The sequence below is a fragment of the Helianthus annuus genome, chromosome 13 (genome assembly GCF_002127325.2).
Source record: "Helianthus annuus cultivar XRQ/B chromosome 13, HanXRQr2.0-SUNRISE, whole genome shotgun sequence".
NCBI classification, from domain to species: domain Eukaryota; kingdom Viridiplantae; phylum Streptophyta; class Magnoliopsida; order Asterales; family Asteraceae; genus Helianthus; species Helianthus annuus.
In genome coordinates, this window is record NC_035445.2 from 41,750,952 (window position 1) to 41,764,764 (window position 13,813).

A 13,813-nucleotide genomic window follows, 5' to 3' on the forward strand; every position below is an offset into this window, starting at 1 on the left:
AAACCTATAAGATATATCCGCGAGAGTTAGGAAACATACCCGACCCGCCGAACTATGTGTATCCGGATCCTGTATAAAGAGATATTTTAGTAAGATTTTTAGAATATCTCACTTATTTCAAAATCTTCAACACAAGAACCAAGGCATACTTTCATCTTCAACAAGTTCATCAAAAAACCCTCAAAATCTTCATCGGTAATATCATACATTTTCATAACTAAAATGTTTTTGGTGTATTGTTTTCATAATATTTACTTTAAATGTAAAGCTTTCCATCGCCGATTATGTATCTATACATGCAATCGCATACCTGGATCTTTTGTTTGTCTTCATCAATTATTTATGGTTAAATGTTTGATTCCATCTCCGCTTGGTGTAATTTTTTCATCTTTTTTACTCGAAAATATTTGTTCTTTAGGGTAATAATCTATGTCTTCAATCTTATACGAGTATTTTGTATAAGATTATCAGAATATATAATCTTGGATAGTATGTGTTTCTTGATGTTTTATCTCTGATTAAACCTGAAACCAAAACAATAATCGAGATTGTTTGGTCTGGAGTGTAGTAATCTATGCTTGCAATCTTGTACTTTGCAATTTTGTTTATATAGTTATGGTACAATGATCGAAAGTATTGGGTTAGACATAAACTTATTGGAAGATTTCGTGTTTTTATTAATGGATTTTGTTTTGATTAGGTTTACTGTTAATGGTTAGATTTGGTGATTTTATATAAATATTTTATATTTTTTAATTTTTTTTTATATTTTTTGAACATCCTGTTTGAAGTATTACAATTTTACTATTATGTTTTGATTGTATAAATATTAAACTAATGGTGTCATGTTGAAGGCATACGTAGGAACCTGAAATGGTTTATGGATTTGCTGCTCGTGTCCATAACAAGGACAGAAAATCGTTGGTTAGTTTTAATCTTATAAAATGTTGGACCAACATAATTCAATTTTTAATTAATTGTCGTTGATTATTCATGTTATAATTAACATTATCATTACATACTGTCTTTCTTTATAGAAACTTCCGGCATTATATGGCGACTGGATTAAAACATTCAACTACCCGGATAAGAATGCTGTCATCCGCACTGTCAATGGGATGATTTATAAAGTAAAAATTATTAAGATTGCAGGCGACTACTTTCTGTATAACGGGTGGCTTGATATGGTCACTTCTTTGAAGTTACCGTCATCTGCCTGGGTGGTTTTCCAATACGAAGAAGCTTTATCTTCATTTCGTCTCATCTACTTTTATCAAGACATAAATCTTGCGCCGTCTGAGTATTTCTACTACCAACCTGGAAATCCTTGGGACCGTGATAACTGCATGGTACTTATCCCATTTTAAATTCTATGTGTTTAAAATTTTGAAGTGAATATTTGTTTTGAACGTCTAAACTTATATATGTTTGCATATCACGTGTAGTATGTGAGTAGGTTGTTTGTTGATCACAAGATGCTTTCAACTTGTCCATATTATCCTGTTGTGGTACGTTCCTCTTGTAATCGTAAATGGTTCGTTCGTATGGATATTTTTGACAATGATATCTATATTACAACTGGTTGGAATCGAATCAAGAAGGAGATGTCTATTACTGATCATCATTTGGTCGTTTTTGAAATGCTTGATTTGCATACATTTGAGATGAGTGTTTTCTGTTGCAAACCCACCCTATTAACTCTACCACCAGAACTTTGTGTTGTCAAAGAAGAACCTACAAATGAGGTGATTGATATTTCTGATGATGATTTGCCTAATCCCATTCCGGTAGTTGGTGTTGAAGAGACTACGGACGATGAAGTACCGGTTGTATTTCGCGTGGACAATCATTATGTAAGTTTTTGAAATTTACATATTCATACTGCTAATGCATGTGTTGTTTTGTATTCATTATAAATCGATGACCCGTATAATAACCAATTAAAATATTTAATTATTTTATTGGTATTCGTAGCGACTAAAAAAGAAGTGGGCACAATTGCACGGTTTGGATCGTAAGAGGGATTTGATTATTAAGGACTCTGCTGGTTTGACTTGGGACGTGTCCATTGGTGTCGAGCACTCTGAAGGATATCCGCGCTATAACGTGACTGGTATGAAGAATTTTGTTCGAGACAAACAGTTAGTCAAAGGTTCCGAATTTCATATGGTTTTTGTCAAAAGTAAAGGTATGTTGATTTACCGTTGACGTGGTGGTGCTAGATCGGATTTGTTGGTGGTTAAAAACAGTATTCTTATCCTTTTGTGTTTACTTATTAGTACAATAGCCGTTTTTGTTGGTCTGCTACTTTAGATTCACTAACGACATGTTCAGTCAGTTACTTTTGCATGTTATGTACATGTTGTAGTATCTTCGCTTACCAACTTCCTCAATCATGTTTTGTTAATCTTTTAACGTTACGGATTTGGAATGTTTGAGTCATGATGTTATGAATGATAACTGTTCGGACGTTTGCTAGGTTGTCAAACTTACTATCATATTGTAACTATTGTAAGATTCTAATTAATTATCTATCAATCAACAACCAATGTTTTAAACTTATAAGACATCCAAAGTTTTCTAAAGTCTACAGTGATTCCCGGTTCAATTTAGGTTGCTTTATTTATTATGGCCTTTTTTTAAAATCTATATATACACTTAATTGAATGACGAATTCTTGGTGTTCATTTAAAATTAATGTTAATACACATAATTAATATATATTTATAAAGTTTAATGATATAATATACCTTTCCATTATTTTCCTAAATTAAATTTATGCTAATACATCTGCCAAGTTTAATTATGATTCTAAAATTATTGTTCTCATTTTTGGAATGTTTTAAAATTCGGTAAAATAATTTAGTGATTGATGAAAATAATTATGATCAAACTAATATTTTTCTCAACAATTATGACAAATTCGAAACCAACTTTTCAATACTTTCCAAACATATTATTAACATATTAAAGATTTATAATATACATAATAATTAATGTCTCATCTCACATATGCCTATCATATATCTATCCCAATTATATCATCTCACATATGACAAAATCGTGTAATGAATGATATATATATATAGATTCCTTTTATAATTCTTTTTTTCATATAAATTAACAAGAATGTTTTCATTCAATACATATCAACTTCTATACTTTTTTTTTGTTTCTTCTATAAGGTACTATCGAAATATCTTTTGTAAGACCCACTCTCTCTTTTGATTTATGATAACGAAGTAATTTAGTTTGGTTATTATATGTGTATTTTTTTTTTCCTAGGTTTGCTTGTATCATGGAGAATATGCCATTTGATTTGGTTCTCATGGAAATTTTTTTTAGGCTCCCTCTCAAATCAGTTGTTCGGTTCAGAAGTGTATGTAAAGATTGGTATGAAGCACTAACAAGTTTTGAATTTCTGATGAAGCATTGCACCCGCGTTAATAATAGATTGGTAATATATTTTTTTTCCATATAATAAATCGAATGAAATTAAATTTGCTATATTTATATTTAACACTCCTTGTAGTGATTGTCACATTATTTTCGATATTTGTAACAGGAAAAGCTTCTTGAAGAAGGCATCCATCCTGATCCGTTTCTCATCTGATAATATGAGGGGGCCGTATTTTGTGTCGAATTGTGTTCTGGGTTTTTCAATAAAGATATGTTTTTAATATATATGGATAATATCGTATTGGATTTCTTTCGTTTAGGTTTTCAAAATGTTCGGTGTTTTATGTTTTCATTATCTTAATTCAATGTGACGGATTTCTTATATCGGATCTATATTTCAGATATGTTCTAATTTTTTATCGGAAAGTAACAAATAATGCATAAAAAAATGGTGTACTTCAAAAGTTAGTTTGGCCATTATGAAAACACTATTTTTGCCTATATAACATTTATACATAATCAACCATAGCCCAACTTACGTAAATAGATCCATTTGTTCCATTAGAACAAAAAAAAACAAACAAACTCACGAGTCAAATTAATTTACATATTATGTGAACTTAAGTTTGTAAACTTGATGAACTATAAATTTTACATATATTTTTGCATAATTTTATTAATATTAAAAATATATAAAATCACTTCACAACTGGATTTGCAATCGACTTTTTTGTTTCTACAATATTTAGTCAACCTACCCTATGAGTTATATATAGATAAAGGACCATTATATGGAAAGAATGCAAAACCTTATTTAATTTGAAAATTGACATCTATTATTTTATACTAATTCTAAATACAAGTATTTAATAATTCTTTTCAATACAATATTCTAATTAAAGAGCACCTATATTTTTTTGAACGTAACTTATATTTTAATATTAATTATTTTAATTTACTTCCTTATATATTATCGAATTGTAATTATTAGTTATCCTACATACTGTATATAAATAAGTTCATTGTGTGAATAAAAGTAGTTATCATTTTTTATACTCATCAACCAGTTACTTGAATTCCTTGTCAAAGCATCGAACACTATCTGTCTTACGTGTTTAGCTATCCTTTCTCTTTTATTCGTTGTCATACCAACGATTCTACATAACCTCATTTCTCAGGTATCTGCAAAACTCTTATTATGTTATATGTTCATGTTTTAAACATTGTTAAATTATAATATCCGATGCGCGTAATATTGTTCTTTTAAGTTGAATGCAATACAGATTCCTGATCATCACCTTACATCATCCAATCATTCCATATTAGCAAAACACACGGTTACGTAAGTACTAATAACATGTTCATATGCAGATTTATTCATATCACAGATTAACCATAACCTTATTGCATGACACTAAACCAATTGACTCACCTATTACCTTCTTATTGTCAATTTTATTAGGTTCCATCCACATTTCTTATATCAGCAACTGTTTTCAAGTTACAAACGTCAAGTAAAAAATCTAATCATACTTCATACGATTTCGTTATTCTTCATTTTAGGGCTTTTATCAATTGCGTAACCGACCTATTTAACACTTTTTTATATTTTGATTTTGTTAACCATCATTTTCCCATCCAAATTATTCGTCTTCCATCAATCAAGGTTTTTTGCGTAACAAGTGCAAATCGTTCAACCTGCATTAACATCATTATAGACGTTAATTATATACTAAATATACAGTAATGATTATTGATATTCTTTTAGGTGCACATATTTTGGTGATTTTTAAACAACTACTATATTATCATTACCATATGTTTAATACTATTATAATGTAAAAGGCGGTGCTTCTATGAAAATAATGTTTAACATACGCTATTCCTTTATATCATTTTATTATGAGTTTAACGTATGTTGTCTGTTTTGACTTATGAATACAGCAAATGGCAAGTAAGAGAAGATTTAAAAATACACCGTTGATTGATAATACTTTAGTTGGGGAATCATCTAACAGTAAGTTATTTTAGTACAATTGATTTTGTTAACAATTACAATTACATGTATTCCATTTGATATTAGTAATCTCTATATATACTCACACGTTACAAACTATGTGTGTAGGTACGCTTCCAAGAACACCGTTGTCCAATATTTCCAATGGTAAATTTGACATATTACAAGTATTTATTTATTATTGGATCAATTTAAATTTAGTTATTGTACAATATAAATATATTTCTATTTTGTGGCCAACTTTTAACCACTAATCTAGGTATATCATTCGCTCATACACCTCAAACAGTTATTGGTATGTTATATATTTCATTATTTTCAGTTATTTAACGATTTCATATCGTATGTTGTGCTTATTGATTTTTTATATACATAATTTATTAGGTACAAATGAATCAGTTTCGTTAACTTATAACTCAAATGGTATGTCATATCTTAATGTCACTTAATATGTGTTATCTCATTGACTACACTTCTTACGTTTAAATATTAGTTTGTTACACGAATAGGATCTAATATATATAGTATTATCAAATTGAATGATTCAGGATTACTTGCTAAAGAAAGAAGAAAAATGCGCAAGCTCTATCTTGATAGCAAACGATCGAATTCAAAGAAACAAAGTACTGGTCCTTTTAGTAGAGGATGCTCAAAAGTCAATAATCGGTCTCAGGTCATCGACAAAGAGAATTATAATCCAAATATTTCTTCATCATCTAATAATTTTCACACAGTGCGGAACTTGAAATATGTAACCACATCAGCATCATCAAGTACCATCACGACCAGTATGTTATCTCATCAACTTTTATTTCTCATTATAGTCTATAAATTTGTATAGTTTATGTATTGTTAAATATATCTCACTAGCTACTATTTTTTTTTTGTTCAATAGGTGGTCTTCCTTTGAATAACGAATTTACCACTTCTACAAGTACTCGGTTTTCTATTGTTTCAAACATTGTTACACAAAGCAGTAACTCCATTGGTCAATCGTCCTCAACGTTAACAAAGCTGAATTCCGGTAAACAAAAGCTTTTACCTAAGAAACGCCGTATTGATCCTATTCCAATGTTAGATCTTACGTCTGATGATGAGAATGTAGACTTTGCTCCCATTCAAGACCCTTGTAAGGGTGTATCGACAGGTTATAATAATTCTGAGTATTTGTTGTTTATTTATTAGTTAAATAAACTGTATTCGTTAATTTATTCATTACTCAGTGATCAATTTGTTTTATGTTAGATTATTTGGATCATGGTAATCAAATCCTTAAATGTGAGATGTGTGATTCATTGTTATGGACTGACGAAGGTGGTAAAGGGAGAATTACATTGGGTAAGTTAAGCTATAGCTTATGTTGTGGTTATGGAAAAGTGGAGCTTCCGGATTTGAAAGAGCCTTCTTCAATATACAAGGATCTATTTGCAAATTCTAATGAAAACAGCAAGTATTTTCTAAAGAATATCCGTCGATATAATTCTATGTTCGCATTCACATCCATGGGTGGAAAAGTAGATTCAAACATCAATAGTGGCAGGGCACCTTATGTATTTCGTATCAGTGGACAGAATTTTCATTCATTAGGTGGTTTGGTACCTGCACCTGGAAAACAGCCAAAGTTCTCCCAGCTTTATATTTATGACACTGAGAATGAAGTTTCAAATCGAAATAAGTTGTTCAGGTATTTCATACCAACTATTGTTCTTTTTAGTTTTTTTTTTATTTACCAATACACAGATGTTATGTTATGTGCTAAATTTAGTTAACACGTTTTTCTTAATTCACAGTGACTCCACAAATAAGTCCGACTTGCATTTAAAGCAAATAGATCTTCATCTCATAAAGTTTTTAAAAGACTTCCTGGATAATAATAATCAGTTGGTTAAAAGTTACAGAATAGCAAGAAACCACTTCAATGATAATCCTAATGAGAACTTCAAACTTCGTATCATTTACAAAAGAGATCTTGATGGTCGTACTTATAACTTGCCTTCATCTTCTGAAGTTGCTGCATTGATTGTTGGTGGTATCCAACAAATAGTTGACCATCGTGATATTGTTGTTGAGTCTCACACGGAAGGTCTTCAACGAATAAGTGAACTTCATCCATCATATCTTGCACTTCAGTATCCAATTCTTTTTCCCAATGGTGATGACGGATATAGAATAGACATTCCTCATAGGGATGGTATAAGTACTTTAAAGAAAATTAGTCCCAAGTGTACAATGAGAGAATTCTTTGCTTATAGAATCCAAGATCGATCAACTTCATTTTCGCTAATATTAAATGCCCGCAGATTGTTCCAGCAATTTTTGGTTGATGCATATACCATGATCGAGAGTGAAAGACTTAATTATATCCGTTTTCAACAAAAACATCTTAGGTCTGAATCATACACAAATCTTCAGAAATTTAAGAATGAGGGAAAAGAGGATCTATCTAATACTGGGGTACGGTTAGTACTACCATCATCTTTTACTGGTGGGTCTCGGTATATGCAGCAAAATTATCTAGATGCTATGGCTATTTGCAAATGGTTCGGGTATCCTGATTTTTTCATTACGGTGACATGTAATCCTAAGTGGCCAGAGATTATCCGATACCTTCGAAATACTTCTATTAAGCAAGAGGACAGACCAGATATTATGTGTCGTTTGTTTAAGATGAAACTGGATTCAATCATAAAGGATTTGAAGGACAAGAAAGTCTTTGGAGCACTAAGTGCAGGTATAAATACAATGTAAATATTCTTATTGTTATTATTATTATTATATTATTATTTTTAGTATGAAATTTTTACAGTTACTCTAATATTATTAATTTTTTTTTGTAGCGGTTTATACTGTTGAATTTCAAAAGCGTGGATTGCCACATGCTCACATTTGTATTTTTTTGAAACCTGAATCCAAGCTTCTCTCCGTTGATCACGTAGACAAATTCATATCTGCTGAGATACCAGATAAGAATCAAGATCCCGCTCTTTATGCTCTTGTATCCGAGTTTATGATTCATGGTCCATGTGGAAATGCAAATCCCAATTGTCCTTGTATGGTTGATAATAGATGTTCTAAAAAATTTCCAAAAAAATTCATTAATGAAACAATTACCGATGCTGAAGGTTTCCCTGTATACAGAAGAAGAGATAATGGAAACACCATTATCAAGTCCAAAGTTCAATTGGACAACAGAAGTGTCGTTCCATATAATCCGCTTCTCCTGAAAAGATACCAAGCTCACATTAATGTAGAATGGTGCAATCAAGCGGGTTCTATCAAATATTTGTTTAAGTACATTAATAAAGGTCCAGACAAAGCATCGCTTGTGGTGTCAAATGGAGACGGTACAGATAACGAACAAACAGCAAAGGATGAGATCAAAGCTTATTATGATTGTAGGTACGTTTCCGCTTGTGAAGCTTCTTGGAGAATATTTGCAAATGAAGTTCACTATAGGTTTCCTCCAGTTATGAGGCTTCCTTTTCATATGGAAGGTCAACAAAATGTTGTTTTTGGTGCCGAAGACGATATTGAAGAAGTGTTGGACAAGCCATCAGTCTCTTCATCCATTTTTTTAAAGTGGATGGAGATGAACATAAATAATGAGGAAGCACGGAAGCTTACGTATGTTGAGTTTCCTACAAAATTCTGTTGGAAACTAAAAGATAGAAATTGGGCAGAACGTAAAAGAAAATTATTACAGATTGGACGCATTCATTCTGTTTCCCCTGCTTTGGGTGAACCATATTTTCTTAGAATTCTTTTAAACAAAGTCAAAGGACCAAGATCCTTTGAAGAAATTAGAACTGTTGATGGCCAGTTGTTTCCAACCTTCAGGGATGCATGTTATGCTATGGGTTTGTTAGACGATGACATGGAATACATAGAAGCCATTAAAGAAGCGAGTTTTACGGGAGATGGTCGTTATATTCGTGCATTGTTTGTTACTTTGCTGTTGTCAAACACATTATCAAGACCTGAATTTGTTTTCGAACAAACATGGAAATACTTGGGGGATGACATTTTATACAAAACGAGAAAAGAAACAAAGAACAAAGGTTTGTTTTTGATTTATTACGCATAATAGTATTCATATTTAATTTTTCCCACATTTTTTAAATGGCTTTACTTTTTGCTGTACAGATCTTGTAATGTCAGATGAGAGATTGAAGAACAAGACATTGGTGGAGATTGAGAAGTACCTCATTCGAAATGGGTCCTCTTTGACACGATGGCCAACAATTCCATATCCTGATTACGATTCGTTTGCTGTTGGAAACAATCGTCTGGTTGATGAAGAACTGTCTTTTAATGTTCCTCAGGTACAGAGCGAGTTAGATAGTCTAAAATCTTCATTGACTGACGAACAACTATATGTTTATAATCAGATAATGACAGCCGTTGAAGGCGACAAAGGAGGTGTATTTTTTGTTTACGGATATGGAGGAACGGGTAAGACGTTTTTGTGGAAGACGTTAGCCTTAACCGTTAGGTCGAGAGAGCAGATTGTTTTAAATGTGGCTTCAAGTGGTATTGCTTCACTTTTAATGTCAAGAGGTAGAACGGCTCATTCTAGATTTCACATCCCCATAAATTTAGATGAGAGTTCTATGTGTCACATAAGGCCCGATGGTGATGTAGCTTATCTGCTTAAACAAACTAGGTTGATTATATGGGACGAAGCACCCATGGTACATAGACATGCGTTTGAAGCTTTAGATAGAACATTAAAAGATATTTTTGTCGATAAAAGCAAGTGTCAGTCGGATGTTTTGTTTGGAGGTAAGGTTATCGTTTTTGGTGGTGATTTTAGACAAATTCTTCCTGTTATTCCAAACGGAAGTAGGCAAGAAATTGTTAACGCTTCGTTGAGTTCATCCTATATATGGCCCCATTGCAAGTTACTTACTTTGACCAAAAACATGAGATTGACTGTTGGTGTTTTACCATCTACAGTCGAGTCGACAAAGAGATTTGCCGAATGGCTTCTTGATATTGGCGAGGGTAAAGTTGGAGGGGACAATGATGGTGTAGCAACTGTAGAAATACCATCTGATTTGTTAATCACAGATTGTTTGGATCCCATCGAAAGTTTAATTCAATTTGTATATCCATCTGTTCTTGAAAGATATAAGGATCGAGATTATTTTTCTGAAAGGGCGATTCTGACACCAAAAAACGAGGTGGTACATGAAATAAATGATCGACTACTAGAATTGTTTCCTGGTGAACCAACAGAGTACCTGAGTTCTGATAGTATATGTGCGACGGAGAAAGGTATCGATTCATTCCAACAAGAGTTGTATTCTCCTGATGTCCTTAATGGTTTAAAGATATCTGGTTTACCTAATCATCGTTTGGTTTTAAAACCTGGAGTTCCAATTATGCTTCTTAGGAACATTGATCAGCAAAATGGTTTGTGTAATGGTACAAGGTTACAGGTTACATTTCTTGGAAAGAGGGTTATAGAAGCTGAAATTATATCAGGTGCTAATGTCGGAACCAGAACATTCATACCAAGAATTAGCATGATTCCCTCCGACAAAAAAATTCCTTTTGCTTTTCAAAGACGACAGTTTCCTGTTGCTGTGTGCTTTGCTATGACGATCAACAAGAGTCAAGGCCAATCTTTATCTAAGGTTGGATTGTTTTTAAAAGAGCCCGTTTTTACACATGGCCAGCTATATGTAGCATTATCAAGAGTTAAATCAAGGGAAGGTGTGAAGATGTTAATTCTTGATAAGGATGGCAAACCTACCAACACAACAACTAATGTGGTTTACAAAGAAGTGTTCACACACTTATGATATGTGTCTGAATTGAATTTTCATTCTAATAATTGTAATAAAAATTACTTGAATTGTTGATATTACTAGAATGGTTGTTATTAGTTGTTTTTTATCATATCACCTTACATATGTTGGTGTTTATTAACAGTAAGTAACCTCAGTGACTTATAATTTTGTTGAAACACTACTTGAATACCATTTCACATATTCATAAGAGTATAGTATTTTTTAAAACGATTTCTTATTGTTTGTATTTATTGTGTTAAGTTATTTCACTAATACATAACTATCACAAAGCAACATAAAATGCATAACATTTTTTGTGTGAGTCAAAGGGAAGTTGGGCCATTATGAAAACACTTTTTTATTTTGCCTGTAGAATGTTTCAAAATAATCAATTGGAGCCCAAGATATGATTGCCCCAATTGATTCAATAGAAACAAAAAAAAAATACATTCACCAAACAATTTAAATGACCCTTTATTTTTAACTTATTTTTGTAAACTTCCTGCACTAAAGGCATTTCAAAATAATAACAAATCAAACAAACTTTCCTCATGCCGTTACCCCATGTAAAAAGTTAATGATTCTACGTGAAACCTTTAAACACACATGGACGCCAATTTGGAATATTATTCAAACCGAATAAAAAATATTTCTTAGTAAGGGAAACAATCCACTCATTAGTTTATAAATATTACTTATGTATTATTTTTTAATTCAAACATAAATTTTTCTACCCGCGATGTTCGCGGGTGATAGCCTAGTTGTTAGATATATGACAACTATATTATAGAGATAGGGTCAAATGATAACACTTTTTATATAAATATAGAACTTAACTTTATATATTTGAATATTTTCATTATGAAACCCTCTCTACCCTTTCAATACGACTTTAAAACCATTATACACAACCCCACAAGCCACACCAACCTCACACCTACCACTCACCCTTCCTAACGCCGTCTAACACACCGTTACGCGTTTTCATAACACAACTAAACAAACCGTTAACTCCGTTAGTCAACATATCAACACCATCGGAAAACTTCTCCACCGCCGCCCTGAGCTCCTTAACGCCGTCCTTCAATCGACTCCGTCGCTCATCGCCGCCGTCTCCGTCGCCAACGGCGGCGACTTCATCGATCACATCACACACCGCCACTGCTCTGGTTGCAGCATCTTCAACCTCCAACAACCTTTTCGGCTTTATCAGGTCAAAAACTCGTTTCTTCACTCCGTTGACCGAGTCAACCCACCGGAACTCAGTCGGAACTCGGACTTCAACCAGATCTGACTGTCCGTACAGTACGGAAACCAAAACACTGTTTACAAAAACGGTTATTGTTCCGAGACCATGCAAAGTGTGCCGGATCATATCTCTAGCGTTGTTAACCTTACCGATCGGAATATTGTTGATGACGTCACTCAATTCTTCGAGCAAATCCTTTACACGTTGAGTTTTCTCATCTTGCTTATGATGAACGTGAACAGATCTGATGAGAGCATCCTTTGCTTTATTCAGTTTCTCCGGCGACGAGATCTGACCGTCACCGGAGGATTTAATCAACCGAAGGCTCAGATTCAACAGAAGACGACGCTCAACTAACTGCTTAACCGCTGATGAAACCAGATTCAACAGATCTAGAACCTTCTGACTGTAATCCATATACAGGTTATGATAATAATCAGATTCAGATCTCAGATTTGAAATCTGATAAATCTGATCCTGTGCTTCAACGTGAACCGTTGAAAGTAACGTAACCGCTTTACACATCCAATTCAAGCTGATAACCGATGAATCGGAGGCTTCGGACGCTAGATCTAGGGTTTTGAGATGAATAATTACCTTTTCATCGAAATTTTTAGCTGCGAGTTGGTAGTTTTTTGATGGTTTTTTGCCGGTTAACTTGAAATGAGAAGTTAGATGAGTTTTTTCGACGAGAAACATACTTACAGTTGTAGACTTATAGGAACGGTTGAATGAAGTTGCCGGAAAAGATAGGTTGTCGCCGGAGACGATGAGTTTTTTTTTTTTTTTGCCGGATTTATTTGTTAGCAGATTTTTTTTTTTCTTTCTGGTTTTGAATTTGATTTTTCGGCAGGGGATAATGATTTTGGTTTTAAGGATTTATAATTTGTGAAAGACGTGTGAATAAGTATACGGGCTTCGGGGAAGATAAGGAACGTTGTGAAATACCTGAATTGCCCTTTATTGACCGTTAGGTGGAAATTGCCTTTTTTACTAATTGTGGGTCCATAGCGATTGATTATCAATTTAGTATCTGAATTATTGGTCTTTGGGTGTTTGGTGTGGGCTTCGGCAAACCCACTTTACCGAAATGGTAAAGTGTGGCAAACCAATGCCAACACCTTTGTCGATACGGGTGTTTGACGAAATGGACAAGATTCGGTGATGCATTACCGACGCGGGGAAGGAGGAAGGAGAGAGAGGGAGGGGGGTGTGGGGTGGGGTCCATTCCAATCTCAACCAATCACATTTTTTCCTTTTTTTTTATTTAAGAAGTTTACCATTTCACCAAATGTCTAAACCATTGCCAACACTTTTCACCAAAGTTTAAACATTTTTCACTGATTGACGTGG

The 13,813-nt window shown here is 33.1% G+C and overlaps 3 protein-coding genes across 3 annotated transcripts; 2 read left to right on the forward strand and 1 right to left on the reverse strand.

Moving 5' to 3' along the window:
- Positions 1-1,559: 1,559 nt before the first annotated feature.
- Positions 1,560-2,283, forward strand: LOC110900750. The gene is made up of 2 exons (XM_022147617.2): positions 1,560-1,853; positions 1,975-2,283. Exons 1-2 carry the CDS (start codon positions 1,605-1,607, stop codon positions 2,206-2,208), a joined length of 483 nt encoding a protein of 160 aa, XP_022003309.2. The 5' UTR covers positions 1,560-1,604; the 3' UTR covers positions 2,209-2,283.
- A 3,063-nt stretch (positions 2,284-5,346) lies between these two features.
- LOC110900749 lies at positions 5,347-11,223 on the forward strand. Its single transcript, XM_035982172.1, has 8 exons — positions 5,347-5,416; positions 5,801-5,839; positions 5,965-6,204; positions 6,312-6,563; positions 6,662-7,100; positions 7,207-8,147; positions 8,254-9,474; positions 9,560-11,223. Exons 1-8 carry the CDS (start codon positions 5,347-5,349, stop codon positions 11,221-11,223), a joined length of 4,866 nt encoding a protein of 1,621 aa, XP_035838065.1.
- A 781-nt stretch (positions 11,224-12,004) lies between these two features.
- LOC110897745 lies at positions 12,005-13,356 on the reverse strand. Its single transcript, XM_022144477.2, has one exon. It carries the CDS (start codon positions 13,157-13,159, stop codon positions 12,149-12,151), a length of 1,011 nt encoding a protein of 336 aa, XP_022000169.1. The 5' UTR covers positions 13,160-13,356; the 3' UTR covers positions 12,005-12,148.
- Positions 13,357-13,813: the final 457 nt, after the last annotated feature.

Coding starts and splice junctions, on each gene's coding strand:
- LOC110900750 (XM_022147617.2), top strand. CDS start 1,605: ATGTCTATTACTGATCATCATTTGGTCGTTTTTGAAATGCTTGATTTG. Junction 1,854..1,974: donor TTCGCGTGGACAATCATTAT/GTAAGTTTTTGA, acceptor TGGTATTCGTAG/CGACTAAAAAAGAAGTGGGC.
- LOC110900749 (XM_035982172.1), top strand. CDS start 5,347: ATGGCAAGTAAGAGAAGATTTAAAAATACACCGTTGATTGATAATACT. Junction 5,417..5,800: donor AGTTGGGGAATCATCTAACA/GTAAGTTATTTT, acceptor ATAATTTATTAG/GTACAAATGAATCAGTTTCG. Junction 8,148..8,253: donor CTTTGGAGCACTAAGTGCAG/GTATAAATACAA, acceptor TTTTTTTTGTAG/CGGTTTATACTGTTGAATTT.
- LOC110897745 (XM_022144477.2), bottom strand. CDS start 13,159: ATGTTTCTCGTCGAAAAAACTCATCTAACTTCTCATTTCAAGTTAACC.